The sequence below is a fragment of the Larimichthys crocea genome, chromosome XVII (genome assembly GCF_000972845.2).
Source record: "Larimichthys crocea isolate SSNF chromosome XVII, L_crocea_2.0, whole genome shotgun sequence".
In the NCBI taxonomy this organism is placed as follows: Eukaryota; Metazoa; Chordata; class Actinopteri; family Sciaenidae; genus Larimichthys; species Larimichthys crocea.
In genome coordinates, this window is record NC_040027.1 from 23,288,975 (window position 1) to 23,309,710 (window position 20,736).

The 20,736-nt window shown below is 40.0% G+C and overlaps 2 protein-coding genes across 3 annotated transcripts; both read right to left on the minus strand.

Moving 5' to 3' along the window:
- Nucleotides 1-672: 672 nt before the first annotated feature.
- On the minus strand, nucleotides 673-10,006 carry LOC104923521 (5-hydroxytryptamine receptor 3A). Of its 2 annotated transcripts, XM_019273278.2 has the most exons (9): nucleotides 8,040-8,357; nucleotides 7,060-7,220; nucleotides 6,905-6,949; nucleotides 5,447-5,553; nucleotides 5,034-5,203; nucleotides 4,567-4,727; nucleotides 3,811-4,021; nucleotides 2,984-3,193; nucleotides 673-2,352 (listed from the first exon to the last, which is right to left on the minus strand). In XM_019273278.2, exons 1-9 carry the CDS (start codon nucleotides 8,092-8,094, stop codon nucleotides 2,060-2,062), a joined length of 1,413 nt encoding a protein of 470 aa, XP_019128823.2. In that variant the 5' UTR covers nucleotides 8,095-8,357; the 3' UTR covers nucleotides 673-2,059. The 2 variants fall into 2 exon arrangements, 1 of the variants encoding a protein (XP_019128823.2); XR_003464016.1 differs by lacking the exons at nucleotides 673-2,352; nucleotides 2,984-3,193; nucleotides 3,811-4,021; ... (3 more) ...; nucleotides 6,905-6,949; nucleotides 8,040-8,357 and adding exons at nucleotides 9,145-9,184; nucleotides 9,267-9,393; nucleotides 9,478-10,006 and having other exon boundaries at nucleotides 7,171-7,220.
- A 6,722-nt stretch (nucleotides 10,007-16,728) lies between these two features.
- On the minus strand, nucleotides 16,729-18,557 carry LOC113748022 (transmembrane protein 44-like). Its single transcript, XM_027290478.1, has 6 exons — nucleotides 18,403-18,557; nucleotides 18,091-18,177; nucleotides 17,830-18,000; nucleotides 17,245-17,406; nucleotides 16,996-17,064; nucleotides 16,729-16,897 (listed from the first exon to the last, which is right to left on the minus strand). Exons 1-6 carry the CDS (start codon nucleotides 18,544-18,546, stop codon nucleotides 16,775-16,777), a joined length of 756 nt encoding a protein of 251 aa, XP_027146279.1. The 5' UTR covers nucleotides 18,547-18,557; the 3' UTR covers nucleotides 16,729-16,774.
- Between the last annotated feature and the right edge of the window lie 2,179 nt (nucleotides 18,558-20,736).

The following is a 20,736-nucleotide window of genomic DNA, read 5'->3' on the forward strand; positions in this document are numbered from 1 at the left end:
CAACTGGAGAGACAAATAAGGGTGTTGAAGACTCTGTGTGATGAGTGGAGATATATTATGATATATATTACTATTTTGGGTGATTACTAGAATAGGTTTACATGATGAAAAAACACATTACTTTTCTCTGGTGCAGCACAGTGGAGTCGCCTCACAGCAAGAAGGTTCCTGGTTCAAACCTCTGTGTATGTGTATGTGCACTTAATAGGTTAATTGCTGACTCTACATGATCTGTAAGTGTGAATGTGAGTGTGATTGGTTGTTTGTCTCTATGTGCCCTGTTGTGAGCTGGTGACTAGTCCAGGATGTACCATGCCGCTCGCCCAAAGTCAGCTAGGATAGGTCCATCATGACCCTGATGAAGATAAGTGTTTACAGATAATGGATGGATTATTTTTCTCCTATTGGCTATAGCTGCAGCAGCTCTGTTCACCCTCTGTCTGAAGCGCTCCGTAGCCTCTGTCATATTAAAGCTTGAGCAGGTACTATCCACCACACTTCTATGCTTATTATATAGCAGAAGGCAAATACTGTTTAACAGGTCACTAGGATATCCTTTAATTACTAAGCATGTTCTTCAAACATAAGCTTAACTCATGTTAGTTGAAACATTCCTTTATTTTGAATTTCACACAAGAAATAATTTTGAACAAATGTCAAATATAGTGGACACATACATTAAAGATGCGATTTTGCTTTATTAGTAGCATTCTCATTCATAGAGTACATTCTTATATACAAATAAAAGATAATTCATTTCCCTGGACAAAACAGAAAAGATGACATCAACACAGGACAGGATGTAGTACTACAGTAATGATTACTAAAATAATAATAGCACTGCTTATAATTCAGCTGCAGAGCTACACATATTTCACTCCGGAAAGTAAAATACATACAAAACTACAGTCATTAAAGTTATGAATAAAAGTAGGCTACCATTACCTGATATTAAGAGCAAATCTGAGACAATGCTGATACTCTGCTGAGATGGACTCACGCTGGATGTTTTTCAAAGATAGAAAATATAGTTCCTACTGGAAGTGCAGATGGCAAGCACCCACTTGTTTTTTTCCACTAAAGACACTGAAATGACTAACATTTATTCTCTGGAGACTGATCCTAACCTTAACCAAAACCGCTACATGTCTGACCCTAACCCATGACATAACCCACACCAAATACTTAGTGAAAAACAAGATAAATCCCTAAATTTTCCATATTTGTGTCCCCATAATGTGGTTGTGTATTTTGTCAGCTTGTCACCGGCAACACTATGCTGCAAACAAGTGCACAGACAGGACATCTCTATTATTTTTAGGGCATTGAATCCTCATAAAAAAATGACAAATACAAAACACCAAATTGCGGTAAGTGTAGATGGAGCCTAAACATATACTTGACAACACAAGACTTGTTATTCCACACCTCTGGTAACCACTCACCCATTTTATTTTTCAACACCTCCACCTATGGGAGTTACAGTCTGTTACACTAAAGACTTCAAAACTATGAACAAACACATATTGAATTATGAAGTGTAGATAACGCAAAATATGTGGAGAGGGATGGGCACCCCTGACTTGCCTGTTGCTAGACAGCCCCATATGTAACAAAATGCTGTGACCCAGGTGTCTAGCCATCACAATTTGGCCTTTGTTAAAATTGCACAAATCCTAACACTTGCCCATTAACACATCATCTTTGAAACAAAATGTTGACAATTGTTGCCTAACATATCCCACCCATTGACGATAACAAGGCAATCAGTGTTATTCACGTCACCTGTCAGTGGTCATAATGTTATGGCTGATCAGTATATGTATCTCATCTGGATTGGGAATGCTTCAGGGTCCCCCAATGGAACTTTGCCTGTTGCCACAATGACTTTATTGTGTTTCATCTACCATGATGGCCTCCCAGAGGGCACTCTATTATGTTTTATCTACTATAAAGGCATTCAAGAGGGACATTTTGCAGTATTTTGGAGGGTGTCCATCCCCACACTAGTCAAAATAATTGTGTGATTGTATGATTTAAATCTTCTGCTGAGTTCATCTTATACATCATGCACGAGCCAGATAATTAGGATGTTCAAAAAGGTGACCAAGATGAAGACAATGTATAAGCCAAACAGCAAACGGTCAATGACTATTCCGATCATTTGCCATTCCTGTGAGGTTTTGCTCCCCTGGACTTGATTCTCAATCTGCTGGCGGATGGCCATGAGATCTCTGCTCAGCTTCCTCAGTTCATCCAGGACGGGCACTGAAGGGGGTTTCTCTGGAGGTGTATCAGGTGTAGCAGAGAAGCTCTGAAGAGCCTTTGAAGATATGATGCTGGTATTCATTGCTGTGGAGTATCAAAAATCAAGAGTAGAGTGATACTGTGGTGTGAGGCATGTATTAAAAAAAAGCATTTGTAGCAATCTAAGCAACTCCAAAAAAAAAAGCAGGGAAGATCTGATAATGTGAACTCTGACTTGCCCATTGCCATTGGAAATAAAGCTAGGATACTACTGTAGGAAGTAAGCTGGCTAGCAGTGCATGGTCTTGTATTTGTAGTTTTAGAAAATTAGAAAATTTTTAGAAAATTATATTGTCCTTCATGAGAGGATGTCACTCTTCGTATGATGTCGTATACAGTATATGGAAAAAAATGTATGCTTTGGACATATGTAGTTATGGTTACCGATATATGACTGTACAATCCTTCAGGGAAGTGGTTTAGTGATCGATCAAGTTTCTAGAGACTGAACTGCCTTGGCTCTAGTTTCTGTATGTTTTTTTCCAGGAAATGCAGAAGTGTGAGAAAATCAGTTATGATTATTTTTTCAAATGAGCATTTTAAGTAAAAAATTAACAATGAACCTTTACACACTACAGTTTGATACATTAACGTCATTAGGACTTTCTCTAAAAGAGTTACATACAAATGATTACAATGAGATGTAGCACCAATAGTAGTGAAAAATGTTATATACCTCCAGTAGGTGGGCGAAGGGAGACTGTGATGCGGTTACTCTTCTTTTGTGGAGGAAGACAAACAGCAACAGCTATATATCGTAACATGAGGACACTGAGCCAGTGAGGCACTGGACTATACTGGCTGGAGCTGTGCTGGATATTCATGACAAACACCGTCTCCAACAGGCTGACCACCATCAGAGCGAAACTGATCGAGAATAAAACATCTGCAGTAAAAAACAAAACAGGAATGGTAAAGAAATAAAGAGACTTTTCATTAAAATATCAAAGGTGGGTAACAGATCGACATTTAAAGTGCTAAGCTGCCATGACGCTAGAAGCACTGATGGAAAGAGTAACAAAAACATCTACTCCAGTAGAAGTATTGTTACATTACTGAAATATTAATTGATAAAAGACCTGTACTTATGTAACGCCTTTCTAGTCTTCTGACCACTCAAGGTGCTTTTACACTATATATCCCATTCCACTATTCACACACACATTCATACACTGATATGACATTGGCTACCATGCAAGGTGCTAACTGCTCATCAGTTTTTGGGAGCTTTCATACACCCACACACACACTGATGGCGCAGTGATTGGGAGCAATTTGGGGTTTGGTATCTTGCTCAAGGAAACTTCGACATGCAGAGAGGAGCTGGCGATTGAACCACTTATCATCTGATTAGTAGACGACCCGCAATATTTTTTACTCAACAATGGCATTGTACCAAAAACAAACATTTGTTTTAATATAAAGGTAACAACATGCCTTTAATATTCACAGAAAGAGCTATAGTTTCATCTTATGTCTACTTATATCATAGGTGTCACTCACTCAAGAGAGGTGTATCATTTCCAGTGACAGGCAGCAGGTCATTCATCATAAGCAGGAAAACTGTGTAGCCCAGGATGAGGGTCATTTTGAAGGCAGCCCGGTCCACAGACTGGGGAGGCAGCAGAAAGCTGAAGAGGTCTAATGTGCTCAGGAAGGTGCTGGGTAGAATGAGGTTCACCACATAGAGGATTGGCCTGCGTCTTAAAATGATCTTGGGAAGATAAACAAATACAATTCCTCATAATTTTTGCCAGATTTTAAGAAATTACTCTAAGTACTATAAATGCATTAAATATTTGTCAGGAATATCCTCCTCCTCCACTGGCCTCCATCCCCAGTCACCCTGTGCACTCTGTTTACATGCTTCTGTCATAACAAATTATCCACAAAATCACTTCTTGAAACTTTTAAATACCAAAAAACAAACCCTTTACCCTTGCTAGTTTTTATTATACTGCTTTACTTTTTATGGGCCCAACCACTTCATTTTATTTTGTTACTAATTATTATATGAAATATTACTTTTTTTTTTTTTTTTTTTTACATCTTGCTCTTGTCACAGTTGTCTTTTATCTGCTTTTTTTCAGTTGATCTTCAATGGGTTTGTCTAATTCTTTTGCACATGAAAGTTTAATCAAAACAATTTCAAATATGAAGTATAAGTAAAATTCCCATAGAAATTTGAAGCAAGTGAAGTAACTGATGTAACAGATAATAAACAGATAAATAAGGAATAAAATGTCTAAAAGAACTCACATAGTATCTGAGCTCAGAGTAGCTTCCCTCAATTATCTCCAGAGCATTTGGAGCTGCTTTGATATCTATAAGTTCCCACTCCCCTCTGGTGTATATCACATTTTTGGACTCCTTCAGGATCTCTGCAGCCGTGGTGCCTTGAAACATCTTTATGTCTGAAGCTAGAATAAAGTTTGAGAGAATGTTGTTCATCTTAGATATCCAGTCTGTCTGAGGTGTTGCATGCGGCTTTCTACAAATGGCTAAGCTGTAAAGATAAAAGTTGAGGAATATTTTTGGGCAAATTTATTTAATCCTATTAAAATCATTTGGCTTTTGTGTAGTTTTTATCAGTATAATCAGAATTAAATTGCCATTTTTTTTTTACCATAAGTACAAACTTGCTGTAATTGTAATAAAACTGAAAATGAGGTGAATTTACAGTTCAGAGATAAGAGTTGATTTTGTTGTTTTTTGGGTAAGCTTACCAAAGTGTAGATATGACCCAAATGTCAGTGTGCAGTTTTGGACATCGAAGGGGAAAGTGTAGATAACTAATCGACAGGTGCTCGTCACTCTCATCGGCTTATCATCAAATACAAGACCTGTGTTGTATAAGTAGACATAGGGAAATTTGGGAGATTTGTCTTCATCCATGCTGAAAAAGAATAAGATTATTTAATTGCAGATATATACTTTAACAGATGTATGAGATGACTCTATTTCTTGGTTAACTAATAATTAATCAAACCACCAAAGAAGCAAAAAAACAAACAAACAATATCTGGTCGAAACAAAATAACAGCTACTGTATAAAGTTTTACAAAAGTGCTGCAGGACACGTGTTGAATCAGATAAAGGGTGAAAAAGTTACAGACTGCTGAGCAGCCGTCTAACTTACAACTCTGCGATGCCGATGTCTGGGATCCAAAGCTTTTCCCGAGGGACAGAGACTCTTGTAGTTCCACATTCCTTTTCATCCCAACTCAGTCCATCTATATACCACTCCTACATCAAACAGAACAATACCAAAGTGATGTACAGCTTTGAAAATTCCATCAATTTTCCTCCCTCCTTTTCCTTATGTTGTCCCATTGTTTACGTTCTTATATGTAATGTTTGTCTACAGTCTGTCTCTCCCAGTGTTTGGTTGCAGCTGGGCATGGCTTTCTGTTTCCTCTCCCTTCTCAAATTTCTAATCATCTTAAAACCCGGACACACTCTTCCAAATTCTGCCAGATGATTCATTCACCTTTGTAATACAAAGGTACACGCCACAGATAAATTAATTTTGCAGCACAGTGTCCTTTTACACTAATTTTCAGTCACATTCCAGTCACTCCTAATATCTACAGTCTACAGTAATCTACAGTTATTGATTGATTTGTCTAGCCCAGAACCTGAGTCTCTAGACCTACCTATCAAAGCTGCTGAGTATCATGACAGTTAGAAAATATCACCCTTTGTCTTCACCCCCTCTTAGAATAAATGACTGTGCTATTGATCTTCTTTCTAGTGTGCCTCTGCCATCCAGTCTTGTATTGTATGTCTCCTGATCCAAAGAGGAGCAATGGAGATGTACATTAAGGACTCACTGGCAGCAGGGATCACAAGACCATGGTCGTCACCTCTTGGTGCAGGGTTTCAAAGAAGCACAAGACTGTGTCCTTGTATACACTTTTAAAGCATACAGTTTAGAACAAATGCTCTGCCATTAATTAAGTCTGGGTTTTTATTTCTGGGAGCCACCATCTTCTCTTAACTGGATCTTTGTAATGCATAACATATACTATGCATCAGAGAGAGAGAGAGAGAGAGAGAGAGAGAGAGAGATAAGCACATTTAATACGCTGCTGGGCCATACTCACTCATGTTGATAATTTTTTCCCAGGCTGTTTTTTCACTTTACGTTGCTGTGCCTAAAATGCCCACTGCCAAAGAGACTGTTCACCCACAAACCAAGGTTAAACTGAGAGAGCTAATCAAGACCTGAGTCAGCTCATCTGATCCTGGTGCCTGGAGTTACCATCTTCCCTGGGCTCAATATACTCATTATGCACACAACCACTAACACTGGTGTGTCACCTGTCAAGACCTCTTGAGGATATCAGCCCCCTCTGTTTCTTTCCCATGACTGCCATGGCATAGCAGAGCCCCTAGTGATTCTTCCTACTCCCATGCTTTAGAGATGCTGGCCTCCTTCCATTGACTAATCAGGTTCATTTTATGTATACTGTGCCTTTTAAAAAATAAACTATTTATTTGTGACTCATTATAAAGATGAAGAGAATTTCTCTGTTTGTTTTTGTGTGACTCACATACACAATCAAATGTTGATGTTTCATTACGGAAAACTTACCAGGGTTAGCCATATGAATACTGACAATGACTGGTCTTTTTCATTCTGAAAATGAGACATATTTATGATTATTAATGATGAATGAAATACACTTACACTACATCTGCACATGTTTTGAAGCAATGAATAGATGTTTGTGGATCTCAATGACTCACCACTCCTAAAATTCCCACCAGAGTTATACCGATGGTTACGTTCAGTGTATCTGAAAATGTTTTTACAGGTCGCAGTAGATTCTTACGAAACACTTCCTTATCAAGTGCAGCAAGCAAGGATTCAGGAGTTGGCCTGGTGCAGTTCAATGCTGCAACAAAACCTGAGTTAAGAAAGAGAACAAGAAAATCTAAATTCATGAGATAACCCAAATAAATGCACAATTCCTTTGTTGGTTTTTGCTTAAAGGTTTGGCAGATCTTTCTTTGTATGCTGAACAGAATAGTGGAAACACTTGCACTGAACTATTCAGCAAAATGCTTCATATCATCAACACAGTTAACACATTGCTACATTTCCAACACTTACATCCACACACATGCTCACTTAAATGTGGTATTTGTGTCATAAATGTTAACATGAAGTGTACATTCACTGAGCCAAAATGCAATAAAATCTGACATAATCTGTTACTCAGAAAATAATATTTGGTCAGTAGGCAACCTCAATATGCAACTATTTTCAGTCATCGGCGATAAATCACCATATAATTTGGCATACATTCTTCTCATTCCTGTCAGGATGAATTGTAAAACATTCGGTGACCCCTAAACTTTACATTTAGCACCACTATCGGATTAATAATGATTATAATTATAAAATTAATTATTATTAAAATTACTATAATTTCTAAATACCTGCAAACTAGCAACATTTTCATCAGCTGTTTTTTGCTTGAGTATTAGCATGCTAACACACTTATCTACAATGGTTAATATGCTAAATGTCATACCTACTAAAAAACAGCATACCAGCATTGTCATCATGAGCAATTAAGTGTAACCCAGCCAAAAGAGGACTCAGCTAATTGTTATTGCTGGTAATTTTGAACAATGGCAACTTGGGACTTTCACCCAACGATACAATTCAATGCTGAAGTTAAACTTCCCATATATTGTCAAAAGAAAAAAAAAATCCTTACTGTGAAGCAGTATAAAAAAGATGAAGATAAGTCCAGCTCTCTTTAGGTCTGTCATCTTGTGTGTGTGTCCGATCAACTACTTTCATTAACTGTCCCATCAGTTTCAAAGCAAAACAGCCTGAGTCAGCAGTCTGAGCAAATTCAGCTCTGGGCAAAGTTTTGATGACCCTCTTGCATGCAAATTCAATTCCTTTTTCGATCCTGCCATTCACTTCTCTGACGAATGTTCAGACTTGTTTCCTTGTCTGGAAATCCCATTATCTGGAACTGTTAATCCTGTTACCATATGCTCAGTACTTCCGTATGTTAATATTGCTGTTATTCCCCTACATCACAAAGATCTTGTTTCTAAATGGCCTCATCTCACACCCTTTCCTCCTGAATTACAATCATGCAAATAAAACCAGTCAAACAGGGTGTCAGGTGGCTATAATGTTGTTTTAAATTAATGTAGTTTAACTGTGCCTGTGTATTTTGGCAGTTTGCTAATATTTTAAGCAAACACCTCAAGGATGAAATGAGTCTGAGTCAGTATGATGTCCGAAACACAGTGTTGATATTTGAAACTGGAGAGCAGGGGCGGACTGGGACAATAATTCAGGCCGGGAATTTGATACCATCCCAGGGCACCACCACCACCCGATTAACACAAAACACCAAGAGTGAGTTAGGCTGGACACCTACTGATGTAAGAGTGTAATAATAATAATAAAGTAAAGGCTCCACATGCGCCCACATACAGCTTTTTCTATTTCTTTCCCCTACAAAATAAATGTTTCTGTTGTGCTGCAATAACCTGTACTCAAATCACATAGCAGCCACCCATAATTTCCCAGCTATTCAAATTCACTAATTGACAATCTTTATATGCATTGGCTATGTTCATATAACAAGAAATATGTTCTTAATCTCAATGAGATTTTACCTGGCAAAATAATGATTAGATGAAATAATATAATACATGGATTTCAATGTTCATATAATTTATTATGCTGTGTCTATGTCAGTTAACCATATTCTAAAATTTGCAACATCCTTTCTTACAACTTAAAACTTTTTATTAAGTCAGTTTTAGCCCCATCAGCTTCCACAAAGTGGAACTAACCTCCTCATGAAGCTAGTCGTGCTGGATGGTTGTGCGTTATCTGCAGAGGATGGATCAGAAGTTATTATCAGACTTATTACTGCCTGCAGAAAGATGAAAAGCACAATAATTTTAAGTGTTACCTGAAGATGCAGCTGTCTGGACAGAACGGCTCCAACTGTGCTGCACAGGTTACCGAGGAGGCTGTAAAACGATGTGACGGTTTCTCCCGGATTTCCTCTCCGGAATCTGCACCTCTGGTACACGATCCTTAAACAGTTAACACCGGTCAGTGCTGGAAACCTTTTCAATAAAAGTCCTGGAACAAAAGCTGGATAAAAAAAACGTACTTACAAAAGACATGAGAGCAGTAAAATGAGCGCCGATAAAGCGCAGAGACCGATGGGGACGCACAATTTATCTGCGTCTTGGGAGAAACAGGTGGTGGCTGAATCCACGCAAAATTCAACCAGACTGGAGAGAAAGGAGTTGGGGTTTCCTCTTGTCACTGCAGGACGCTCCATTTTAATTTGAAATATATCTACATTTGGGTTTCTTTGAAAAAACGAGGCGATGCAGCTGAGTGGAAGAGCCTGCGTGTTTTTAGGGAGGAGCTCACCTGTGTGATACACCTGCTGATCAGCCTGTCATATTTGCATACAGTATTTTAGGATCACCTTCGAGGAGTTCAGGTAGTCTACTGAATCCTTCCGAAGGATGAGGATCACAGAGGTGACTCTGATGATAGAGACATGTTTTCCTTTTTCCTTGTCGTGGGGCTTCTTGTTCTCAGTTTTTTAAAGTTGAGCCTTTAGACTGTAATTGAAAGGCAGGTTCTTCAGATCTCATCAGGACTTTTAAGGTCAAGCCATTCACTGCCTGCTTCAGATATGGCTGCATGAGTAAATGTTTGGTGGTTTTGGGGCGATTGTTTGGGACAGACCTCTTTCATAATGCACACATTAGAACAAGTTTAATTGACAACATTAAAAACTACTGCATTTTATTTAGGCGAGTCCAGACTCTTGTTATGACAAGACAGAAAAAGGTCTAATGTGCAAAGAAAAAATAAAAGAAAAAAGGACCTGTTTTTAGTCTGTCTTTTACTTGAATTATATTTATTTAGTTAGTTTCTCTATTAATAAATGATCATGTGTTTTATTATTATGATTTATTCATTTATTAACCTGCCTCTGGTGTTTCCTCAGTTCCTCAATGTTTTTGTTGTGTGAAGCACATTTAACAGTATTAACAGTATTTTTTAACCAAAATAAACTATATCAGTGTTTTCCCTATATTCATTCAGTAGGGGCGCAGATCATTAATATCAATGCGCCACTAATGATCTTTACTCGCACTGCGCGAACACAACAACACACAACGTTATTCTGGACTTGTTTTGAGTCATTAACTAGCGCAGCAAATCATGTCGGAGCCTCTTCTCATTCTTCAAAGGGCATCTACGTAAAAGTTCACGTTCAAGTTTACACACGTTAGAGTAGTGAGCAGCGTAGGTAGCGTAACGTCAGCGTAACGTCAGCGTAGCGTAGAGTAGCGTAGCTCCGTATGACGGTGTCCAACACATAGACATATATATGTCTATGGTCCAACAAGTGAGCGGGCAGGAAAAGTGACGGTGAAGTGGTAAAAGTGAACGGAGCAGCAGCAGCACAGAGAGAGAGGTTCACGGGAAATGTAGTTTGTCAGTTCATACATGCTACAGCTTCTCAAGCTAACGATAATTAGCTGCTTGTCATTACGACCTGTGTGAGTCCAGAGGAGCAGAGAGAGGAGCAGAGAGAGGAGCGAGGAGAGGAGCAAGGAGAGGAGCAGAGAGAGGAGCGAGGAGAGGAGCAGGGAGAGGAGCAGGGGGTGATGCAAAGAGAGGAGCGAGGAGAGGAGCAGAGAGTGATGCAAGGAGCAAGGAGAGGAGCAGAGAGAGGAGCAGAGAGGAACAGGGAGTGATGCAGAGAGAGGAGCAGGGAGAGGAGCGAGGAGAGGAGTGAGGAGAGGAGCAGGGAGTGATGCAAAGAGAGGAGCGAGGAGAGGAGCAGGGAGAGGAGCAGGGAGTGATGCAAGGAGCAGGGAGAAGAGCAGAGAGTGATGCAGAGAGAGGAGCAGGGAGAGGAGCAGGGAGTGATGCAAGGAGCAGGGAGAAGAGCAGAGAGTGATGCAGGGAGAGGAGCAGAGAGTGATGCAAAGAGAGGAGCGAGGAGAGGAGCAGAGAGAGGAGCAGGAAGAGGAGCAGAGAGAGGAGCGAGGAGAGGAGCAGAGAGAGGAGCAGAGAGAGGAGCAGAGAGTGATGCAAAGAGAGGAGCAGGGAGAGGAGCAGAGAGAGGAGCAGGAAGAGGAGCAGAGAGAGGAGCGAGGAGAGGAGCAGAGAGAGGAGCAGAGAGAGGAGCAGAGAGTGATGCAAAGAGAGGAGCAGGGAGAGGAGCAGAGAGAGGAGCAGGAAGAGGAGCAGAGAGAGGAGCAGAGAGAGGAGCGAGGAGAGGAGCAGAGAGTGATGCAAAGAGAGGAGCAGGGAGAAGAGCAGGGAGAGGAGCAGAGAGTAGAGTGATGCAGAGAGAGGAGCGAGGAGAGGAGCAGGGAGTGATGCAGAGAGAGGAGCGAGGAGAGGAGCAGGGAGTAATGCAAGGAGCAAGGAGAGGAGCAGGACCTAGATACTTTGCCACACTGAATATATTTAATCTTAATAGAATTAATTGTTAATTGATTTCTGGCCTCACCTTCATGATTTGTATTTGTTGTACTTCTATAAGACTGACCTGAGAACAGACTACAAGGAGAGCATCAATGGCTGCACCACTGCTGAGCTCTACTACAGAAGAGCTCTGAACATGTTTTAAATTGAAGTTTCTTTGTTACTGTTCATGTGTGACTTTCTTTGTTACTGTTCACTGTTGTTTTCTTCATACCACACATTGCATGTCGGCTGTTTCAGCGGCCTGTCAAGCAGGCAACAGAATCCTTTGAACCTCAGTCAAACAAAAGCTCTGAATTCAAAATGAAAAAACAAAACAAAAAAAAAAGATTTCTGAAAAAATGAACTTTCTATTTTTAATCTAAACTCCTAAAGAGGATACTGTGTTTAACTGTTGCTGCCATGACAGAGCTCTGTCTACATCTATCAGTGTGTATGATGAAAATAATCAAGTGGGCCAGAAATGATTTCAGGTGGGTTCCACTTTTAGTGATTGCTGCTGTAGACTCTTTGTCAAAATGTACTCTCATCATAAGTAACCTGTATCAGCCAAAACAAGACTACCGTAATCTGTTGTCCTGGCTCGACATATGCACCTTACCTCTGCCCCCTAATTTATCAAAACATGGGGATGAATTGTTTCTTTTGTGCTAATTCAGTGAGCTCTATTAATATAATATATATAATATAATTAATATATATATATAATATAATATAATATTTAATATAATATCCTAAACTTTTATGGCACCTATAAATGTTTAGAAAGTTGTTTTTTCCCCAAAATAAACTAAATAACCTATATGCAGATATATTTTTAGGGCTTTTTTTTCATGCTGCTTATGGTGTTAAAACACAGAACATGTTTCTTTTTTCTTTTTTTTTATTGTTGTTATTGTCTTTAGTGCATCAACACTTGTGGAGCACCTGGAGGAAACCCACTGAATGAAATTTGTGTTGATGTTAAGGTATATGTAGGTGACATAAATTTGATGTTTTTTTGTTTGTTTAGTGTATGTGACTACACCTGTGGGAGAAACCGGAGCACCCGGAGGAAACCCACTACATCTTTTTATGTCAACCTACTTCAGTCCCAGAAAGTGATGGGGACTTTTCCAGAGTGATGGTGTCCTTGTTGTCTCTGGAAGATTCGTCTCAGACATTTCAACGTCTTTTATGCGTCCGAGGGATGATCCAGAGTTGATGGTTGCCTGCTTCTTCATTGGCTCACACTCGTCTTTCTCCTCACGTCTGCATCTTTTTCGGGGAGTCCCATAGTCCTCTTTCTCAGCCTGTAGCTCGGTGGTGAGCTTGAGGTTAACTGAGATTTGTTCCTTGAGCTGGGCTTTAAGCCCCTCCAGCTCTCTCTCAAAAGTCCTCTCCCTTTTGAAGGCGTTTTGTTGGATGTTATTGACCTCTGCCATCTTCTGACGAAGGGCATCCTGCTCAGCCCTCAGTGTCTTGATCACACGCCAGCCCTCTGAGACCGTGTCTGCATGAGCCTTGGTTTCTCTGTCAAGCTCACGCTGAAGGGTCTCAGCTTTCTGTCTGACAGCGACGACATCAGTGTCGTACAACTGTCTGAGCTGGCAGTGTGAAACATGTATGGTTTCCAGTTCATGTTGGACAATCTTGATTTTCTCTGTGTCGCACTCAGCAGAGAACTTCTGCTGGTTCAGTGTGTATGCCGCCTGCAGTTTGTCGTAGTCAGCTTGCAGGGCTTTTTTCTGCTTCATCTCCTTGTCGAGGTGAAGCTGGAGGTTGTAAGCCTGCTGTCTGACGTACTTGATATCAGTTTCATATCTGGTGTTGACCTCCTGCAGTGACACACTGGTCTTCTCCAGTTGTTCTTGGAGAGCCTTGCACTTGTCCTTTTCTCTCTGCAGCTCAGCAGAGAACTTCTGCTGGATCTCATTTTCAAGAGAGGTGTTAGTCTGCTGTCTTTTGTTGACGACATCAGACTGGTACCTTTCGTTGAGCTCCTTGTTTAAACCGCTGACCCGCTCCAGTTCCTTTTGGAGAAGCTGATTCTGATCCTTCTCCCTCTGGAGCTCAGTGGTGTTTTTATTCTTAGCCACACGAGCTGCAGGAGCCACATGAGCCACTTGCCGGTGATTTTTCTTCTCCCACCATTTGTTATTGTTTTTTCTTCCGTCAAAGGGAAACCTGGCTTTGTAGAAGGGCTTCTTGTCTTTATTCCACTTCTTCCGCGATTGCTTGGTTTTCTTGACTGTGTTGCTGGATATTTTATTCAACTCGCTCATCATCTCGGTCCAACCTTGGTCAAGTCCATTTTCCATGCTCTTCTGGGAAGCGCTGAGCTGCATAGGTTCAGAGGTCTTCTGGTACCGTCTTGAGTTCCTTGCTTTATCCATTTTCTTTGGTTGGATTGATGAGTCTCAAAGAAATGCTGTTGTAGTTTGTCTCTGATCCACAGATGTAGTCTGTATCTCGAAGATTTTCTTTTTGTGAGTAGTTTTTACACAGAGGTGTCACCTGTTCAAAGGTTTGAAACGGTCTGACTGTCTGATTGGTGTCTGCCTTTTATACAGTTGGCAAAACATTCCGGAATGTAACTCTGTGATGTAGAATCTCCTTTGATCTGAAGTGCTTTGTTCTGCATGTTTACGTTCAAACTCACAATCTGTGATTTTAATGTTAACAAAATGGCTTCCCCACTGACCACTTTCAGAAGTCCCAGGAGGAACATCCTTATTGATGATGAGTTGAGAACCGTAATTGCACTTTCTCAAATGTTAAATAAAGATATGAAATCCAAATAAAATAGAGGTACGCAGGTACAATATGTGCATCAAAACATAAGAATGAAACTATCATCAAGCTACGATCATATACGGCAGTAATGGCAAGAAAAGCAGAAAACCAAACAGTGTTGAATAATAATTATGATAATACTGATAATCACTTGCTGACTAATGCTGACCTGCTGTGATGTCTACAACATGGATGTATACAGGGCATAATGGTTATACAACAATATGAATTTGATGACTATTTGTAGTTGTAAATTATTATCTTGATTTGGTTTAAGGGTATGTTGAAGACTTCACTATAAATCACTGTGACTCATCAAATCAATACAACCATAATGGAGACTGCACAAATATGTAAAATTGTTAATGTCAGAAATGTATTCATTAAATTGTATTCATTTAACTGCTTAACTTACAAAACCTGAGCAACAATGAGCCCACTGTTCAACCTATTGGTCAGTCATTTTCCATCAAGAATTTCACTTCTGCAGCTCATGGAGACAAACTGACCTAAGACCAGACCCTGTAAATTTCTGTCTGGATTTCATTTGCTCTTTTCCCTGCTTTTTTTTTTTTTACCTCTGACATTACACGGCCGGATTCAGTAGAGGTAATTGCAGGTGTTGTAAACCAATAGATCATTTTGTTTAAAGTGTTGCAAGCCCGCTACAAACGACTCTTGACTCTATTGCACCTCTGAAAAAGAAGATAAGTAAACAAAGGAGGTTAGCACCATGTTATAACCAACAGACTTGCAAATTAAAGCAAAAGGCACAAAAATCTGAACTCAAATGACATGCTACTAAACTGGAGGAATTTCGTTTAGTCTGGCAAGATAGTCCTAATACATACAGAAAGGCTCTCCGTAATGCCACAGGCAGCGCCGGTTCTGGCTACATTTGCGCCCTGAGAATAGTTTATGAGACAGAGGCCGCACCAATGAAAGTTACGTATAATATATAGATCTTAGTGCCACATTTGACATTCAAGACTTGAACATCTAATTGGCATTAACACAAGTGTTATTTTTTATATCTATCTCATTTTGTTCATATTAATGACCAATCATCCATGCTCACCAAACAAACCAACAAAAAAAAAATGTAGTTGATAAGATATACGGTATAGAGAAAATCTAATATAAAATCAGATTGTACTGCACAATTCTATCAAAACTTAAATCGAGAAATGAGCGCATCTCCACATGAAGGGCTCACTCAGGTATTCTCAGATGTCGTTTCTTTAGTAAATGTTTGAAGTTTTTATTACACCAACTTTTGAGTACCTTCTGTTCTCTGGACTCTTTCGCCAGTTCTTGTTAAAAACATGTATTATTCCTGTGTAGGTCAGATTATGTCTGACCTCTGTAGATGAATGTCTCTGAGAACAAAAGAATGAATGGCCGAGCCATATTCTGAATGCATCTTGAGAGATATCAGAAGACATCCTCTCCTATCTGTGAGCACTGAGCAATCAAGGACTTGTTTTTATGTCTGATAATAACTTCAATATGCTAATCTATGTGCTAAATTTCCTCTAAACAGAAAGGTCCAAACAAAAATCACACAAAGAACTGAAGAAATCTAGATGTAAAAGGGCAACAAACTCAACTGATTCAAGTAAAGACAACAGTACACACAGGGTGATATAAGAAGTTAACAGCAGTCCAACACCCTGTTAAACTGAAACACACAGAGATCATCCACCACCCATCATGTCAACATGCTGTCACCACCTAGTGGCAGACTATGAGAAGTACACTCCCTAGCTTTATTTTTGCCATCAGATTGAGTCTGAAATCACTCAAAAACTTTTCAACATCAGTAATTACAAAACAGGCAAAGTTATTCTTGACATGACAATGACTGCAGAATAAATGTCTATCCAACAGTGCAAATTTGATACTTCTCTATGTAATGTCAAAACAACAGCAAACGCAAACCTGAAGTAGATATCTGAGATATTCAGGTGATATTCAAGCGATTGATATCAAATAAAGGTGAAATATTACTTCCAGGTTATTAAATCAAGGGGGGGTCTTAATAGGATTGTTGATAACAGAAACATGTCTTGTGCAGCTTCTGCAGTATCAGTGTATTTTGAACCTTCACCTCGTCCTTTTAAAAAAAAATGTCACCCTGTTTCTGTGACAAAATGGTCAAGATGATTTTACTTAACCTACCTCTAGATCAGAACTCACTACTGACGAGTCATAGGATGTATCTGAGGAGCAGAAACTGCTGACTCTGATCACTCGCACCTTTCCATCAAAAAGTTGGTCCTTGGTCATCACCTCCTTAATTCATTTGAACAAAAACAATAATAAATACATTTTTCACTGCAAGAATGACGATGGTGATTTCATATGAAGAGTCCAACAATGCTGTCACTTACTTTTCTTGGAGGTTGAACACTGACATCCATGTAACGGCCCATCTCAGTCATCTTCTGGACATCTTTAGTCTTTGAAGATTGAAAATTTTGAACAGCACAGCACATGTTGTATTTTTTTAATGTACATTTAAGCTGACACAGTAAGTAAAATATTGTCAATGTTAAATATAAAACAATCACTCATCGAGATCAAGATCTGATTAACACCAAGAAATACATAAATAAATAAAATAGGACCTAAAACATTACTTTTGTTTGTGCTGATAAGTGAACTTGCTGTTTTCTTTGTCTCTTCATGACAGCGTTATCCTCTGCCGGGGTTTGTGTGCCGCCTAAAAGGCTTTGAGTGTCTGTAGAAAAACTGGAAAACTGCTGTCTGGTTCCTCTCTTGCACCAGTGGATGACTAGAATCTGACGATGCTGGGTTAAAGTCCAACGAGTCAACACTTGGTTAAAAATCTGAACAATTGAGATCACATTCACAATCTAATTGTACTGCGTATTATTTCCCATAAATCAAACATTGTGGGCAGTATTGTCTTCTCTTGTATTTTGAATTGATGACCTTTTCTTTCCTTTCTTTCTGTTTCGTCATGGGGGATACTGCTGCTCTTCTAAATCTAAAAACAAATTCCAGATAATTTTTCTCCAGGGAGAATTTAGATCATGACAAAGCTTTCATAGGATGATTCAATATTTTGTTATATTACCACAGATAATTTCCTGCTCTGAGGCCAATAACCTGCTTTGGCAGGAGTGTTAGTCTGGAGTTGTAGTCCTGAGCCTGAGAGTAAGATGAGTAAGATGTGGTCACACTGCACTATGTAAGAATACAAGTAGGTCCAGGGTGACACAGCATATTGCTGACAGCAGCCACGGCATGACTCTTAGAAGAAACCCAAACTGAGTGTCGTAGAGGAGTATTGCAGCAGCATAGAGGCCACTAGCCAGTGAGCAGAGCAGTCCAGAGAACATGGAAGTCCAGGTGAACATCTGTCCTTTGTACTAAAAGTAAAAAACTTTCATTCCACAAAAAGCCATTTAAAGCAATAAGAAGCAGTTCTGACACCAAAATATATACTGTGTGTCACTTACTGCTCTGCAGACTGCAGGGAACCTGGAGGTACATGTGATGACAAAGGACAACAGGCCAAGTATGTAACCGAGGATTTCAGTGTTGTCCTGTCGGAAGAACAGTTTTAAGTTGTTATAATGTCAGATACAACATACAGTACAATCTAAATAGACTAGATTGAAGAAGACAATCTAGTCTTTTTTTAATACACTACTTTAATACACTGGCAGGTTTCACCAGTTATCTCCCACAAAATGTAAATGTATTTGTATATTGAACTACACTAATTCATATCATTACTACAACTAGCCACAGCAAAGGTGTGTGCTTACTTGGAGTGTGACATGCAGCAGTCTCCTCCTGATTAGAGGTCTGTCTGCTGGGAGATTGGTGACCCTCGACTTCAGAAAACCTCCAGCAACGACCATCAGCACACACACAGCAAGGAGGTGCTGCCTCCTCCGCCCCCTCATCATCCTCTGCCTCCTTTCTGAGGAAAACACACACACACACACACACACACACACACACACACAAACACACAGACACAGAGTTTTTTTGCAGTTGGAAGCTACAACACATGCCTTATTCATGTGTTTGGTTATCTGTAATGCGTCTCTGATAATCCTCCTGTACTGTTTTGCCTAAAGGGCCAGTTGGTTGTTAATACTAAAACGCCTGTGCTTACCTTTAGCGTATGTGAAGAGTGATAAGGATTATTGAGATATGGCATATAACCTTACCTGCCTTGCAAACGTGAGCGATTTAAGGAACGCAAGGATTTACTTGCAAACCATGATAATTGGGTCATAAGCCGATTTCGGTTACCAAGGCCAGTGTTACTGGAGTTGTGCACAGAGCTGCGGCTGGCCCAAGAGCGCAACGGGGGCCGGCGAGTAGCTCGGGGTTGTGCTGACTACGCTGGGGATCCTGGCAACAGGGGAATTCCAGCGGTAGCTGTTTATCTAAGTAGGAAACATTTTAATTCCATCAATGTTCAAATCATATGTGATGCGCGAATGCAGCTAACTAACATCGTGGCAAGGTGGCCTGGTTCAACACAGGACTCATTCATTATGACTGACAGCATGGCTGGGAACAGGCTGGAGGCTAGCACGGTGCGATGGGTGGCTTCTATTCGTTTAATTGTCCAGTATGTACATCCTCGGTCCTCGGTTGTCCAATCAGATTATAGCTCGCAAATCGTCGGTGGTTGAGCATTCTGGGTAGTGTAGGCCTTTCCGCTATCCAAAACATACGAAAAAAAGTTTATTTCTCAGGCTAGAAGGAGAAGAAAAACATACTGAGGGCCACAACATGAAGCTATCAGGTCCTCGGTTGTCCAATCAGATTGTAGCTTGCAGCGTCATGTATCGCTGTGGTCGGGTTATTATTGGAGTGAATGGACGGCTGGAGCCAGCGCAAACGGATTATACTGGATTCAATTGACAACCCAGAGCGTTTCATACAGACGCGGAGAGAAGCCCCTGGCTGCAGCCCGCAGATCGAGGCGTGCCTCAACGTTGAGCCACGCCCACATTGAGCCACGCCCCCAACGCTTGACTCCTTTCCGGGGGCCATCTGGTGGCGGAGACTATGAACGGCAAGTGGCCGTCTGTGTAAATAATATTTTATTCTGTGTATATATATAATATATAAATATAAATTATATATTATATATTATTATATATATAATATATATATATATATATATATATATTATATATATAATATATAAAATTAAATATTTTTATTTTGTATAGTTTAAAAAACTGGGAGATTTTCAGGTGTTACATTTAGTGCCTATATTTATTCCTTAGTTGAACACACTGAACCTGACACTGAATTCAAAATAAAGAGGAGTAAAACAGGAAACAAAGACACAGACAGTAGCCTACACTTCAAAGCAGAAAATGCTGCAAATGTCGCGTGTCCATATTCAGTGCAGAATGCTCCTGGTCTTCCTGTAGACTGAAAAGGAGAGAAATGGCTCAACAACAACATGGTTGTCACACGACCTCGAAGCTATTAAGCTAAATTCTCATATTTAAAAATGGGTGTAGGAGCATAGTACAACACTTGTTTTATGAGACACAGCTTTTTAATGAAATTTAGGCAGTGCTCGTTTGTTTTGAAAACTGGACTTTTCCACTTCTGTAGTAGGTTAGTGCTGACTTTCTCAATCATCTACGTCTATTGCAGTCTGTAATCTATCTGCATTTGCATGTTGGAGCTACTGGCTTGACTACAGTGTAGAACGCAAATACATACAAAGCTTAACCTGTTTCAGAAATAAAATAATGTTACTTCCTTCCCCTTCCTGATATATATCACAAAAATAGACGTCACAACACAAAAAAAGATTTTGCAAACTGATTTATGTCGTCTTCGTCTGCGCACAATATTCTTTAGCGGTCCACAGAGCGGCCACTTGCAGTTCATAGTCTCCGCCACCAGATGGCCCCCGGAAAGGAGTCAAGCGTTGGGGGCGTGGCTCAATGTGGGCGTGGCTCAACGTTGAGGCACGCCTCGATCTGCGGGCTGCAGCCAGGGGTACTTGGGACGCGGAAGGGTACCTTTTACGTCGGTATCAGACGTCAAGGGGCGTGACAAATCGTCGGTATTTTACGCGTTGGGAATGAGAACGGGTTGGCGTCTGTTGTCAC

Excerpts from the sequence above, each read along its gene's own strand:
- LOC104923521 (XM_019273278.2), bottom strand. The coding sequence starts at position 8,094 with ATGACAGACCTAAAGAGAGCTGGACTTATCTTCATCTTTTTTATACTG. Across the intron at positions 7,221-8,039 it reads CTTTTTTATACTGCTTCACA|GTTTTGTTGCAGCATTGAAC; the intron begins GTAAGGATTTTT and ends TTCTTAACTCAG. Across the intron at positions 5,554-6,904 it reads TATTCATATGGCTAACCCTG|GAGTGGTATATAGATGGACT; the intron begins GTAAGTTTTCCG and ends TGTTTGATGTAG.
- LOC113748022 (XM_027290478.1), bottom strand. The coding sequence starts at position 18,546 with ATGATGAGGGGGCGGAGGAGGCAGCACCTCCTTGCTGTGTGTGTGCTG. Across the intron at positions 18,001-18,090 it reads TCCCTGCAGTCTGCAGAGCA|TACAAAGGACAGATGTTCAC; the intron begins GTAAGTGACACA and ends TTTTACTTTTAG. Across the intron at positions 17,407-17,829 it reads GTGTCACCCTGGACCTACTT|ATTCTAGTCATCCACTGGTG; the intron begins GTATTCTTACAT and ends CAGCATCGTCAG.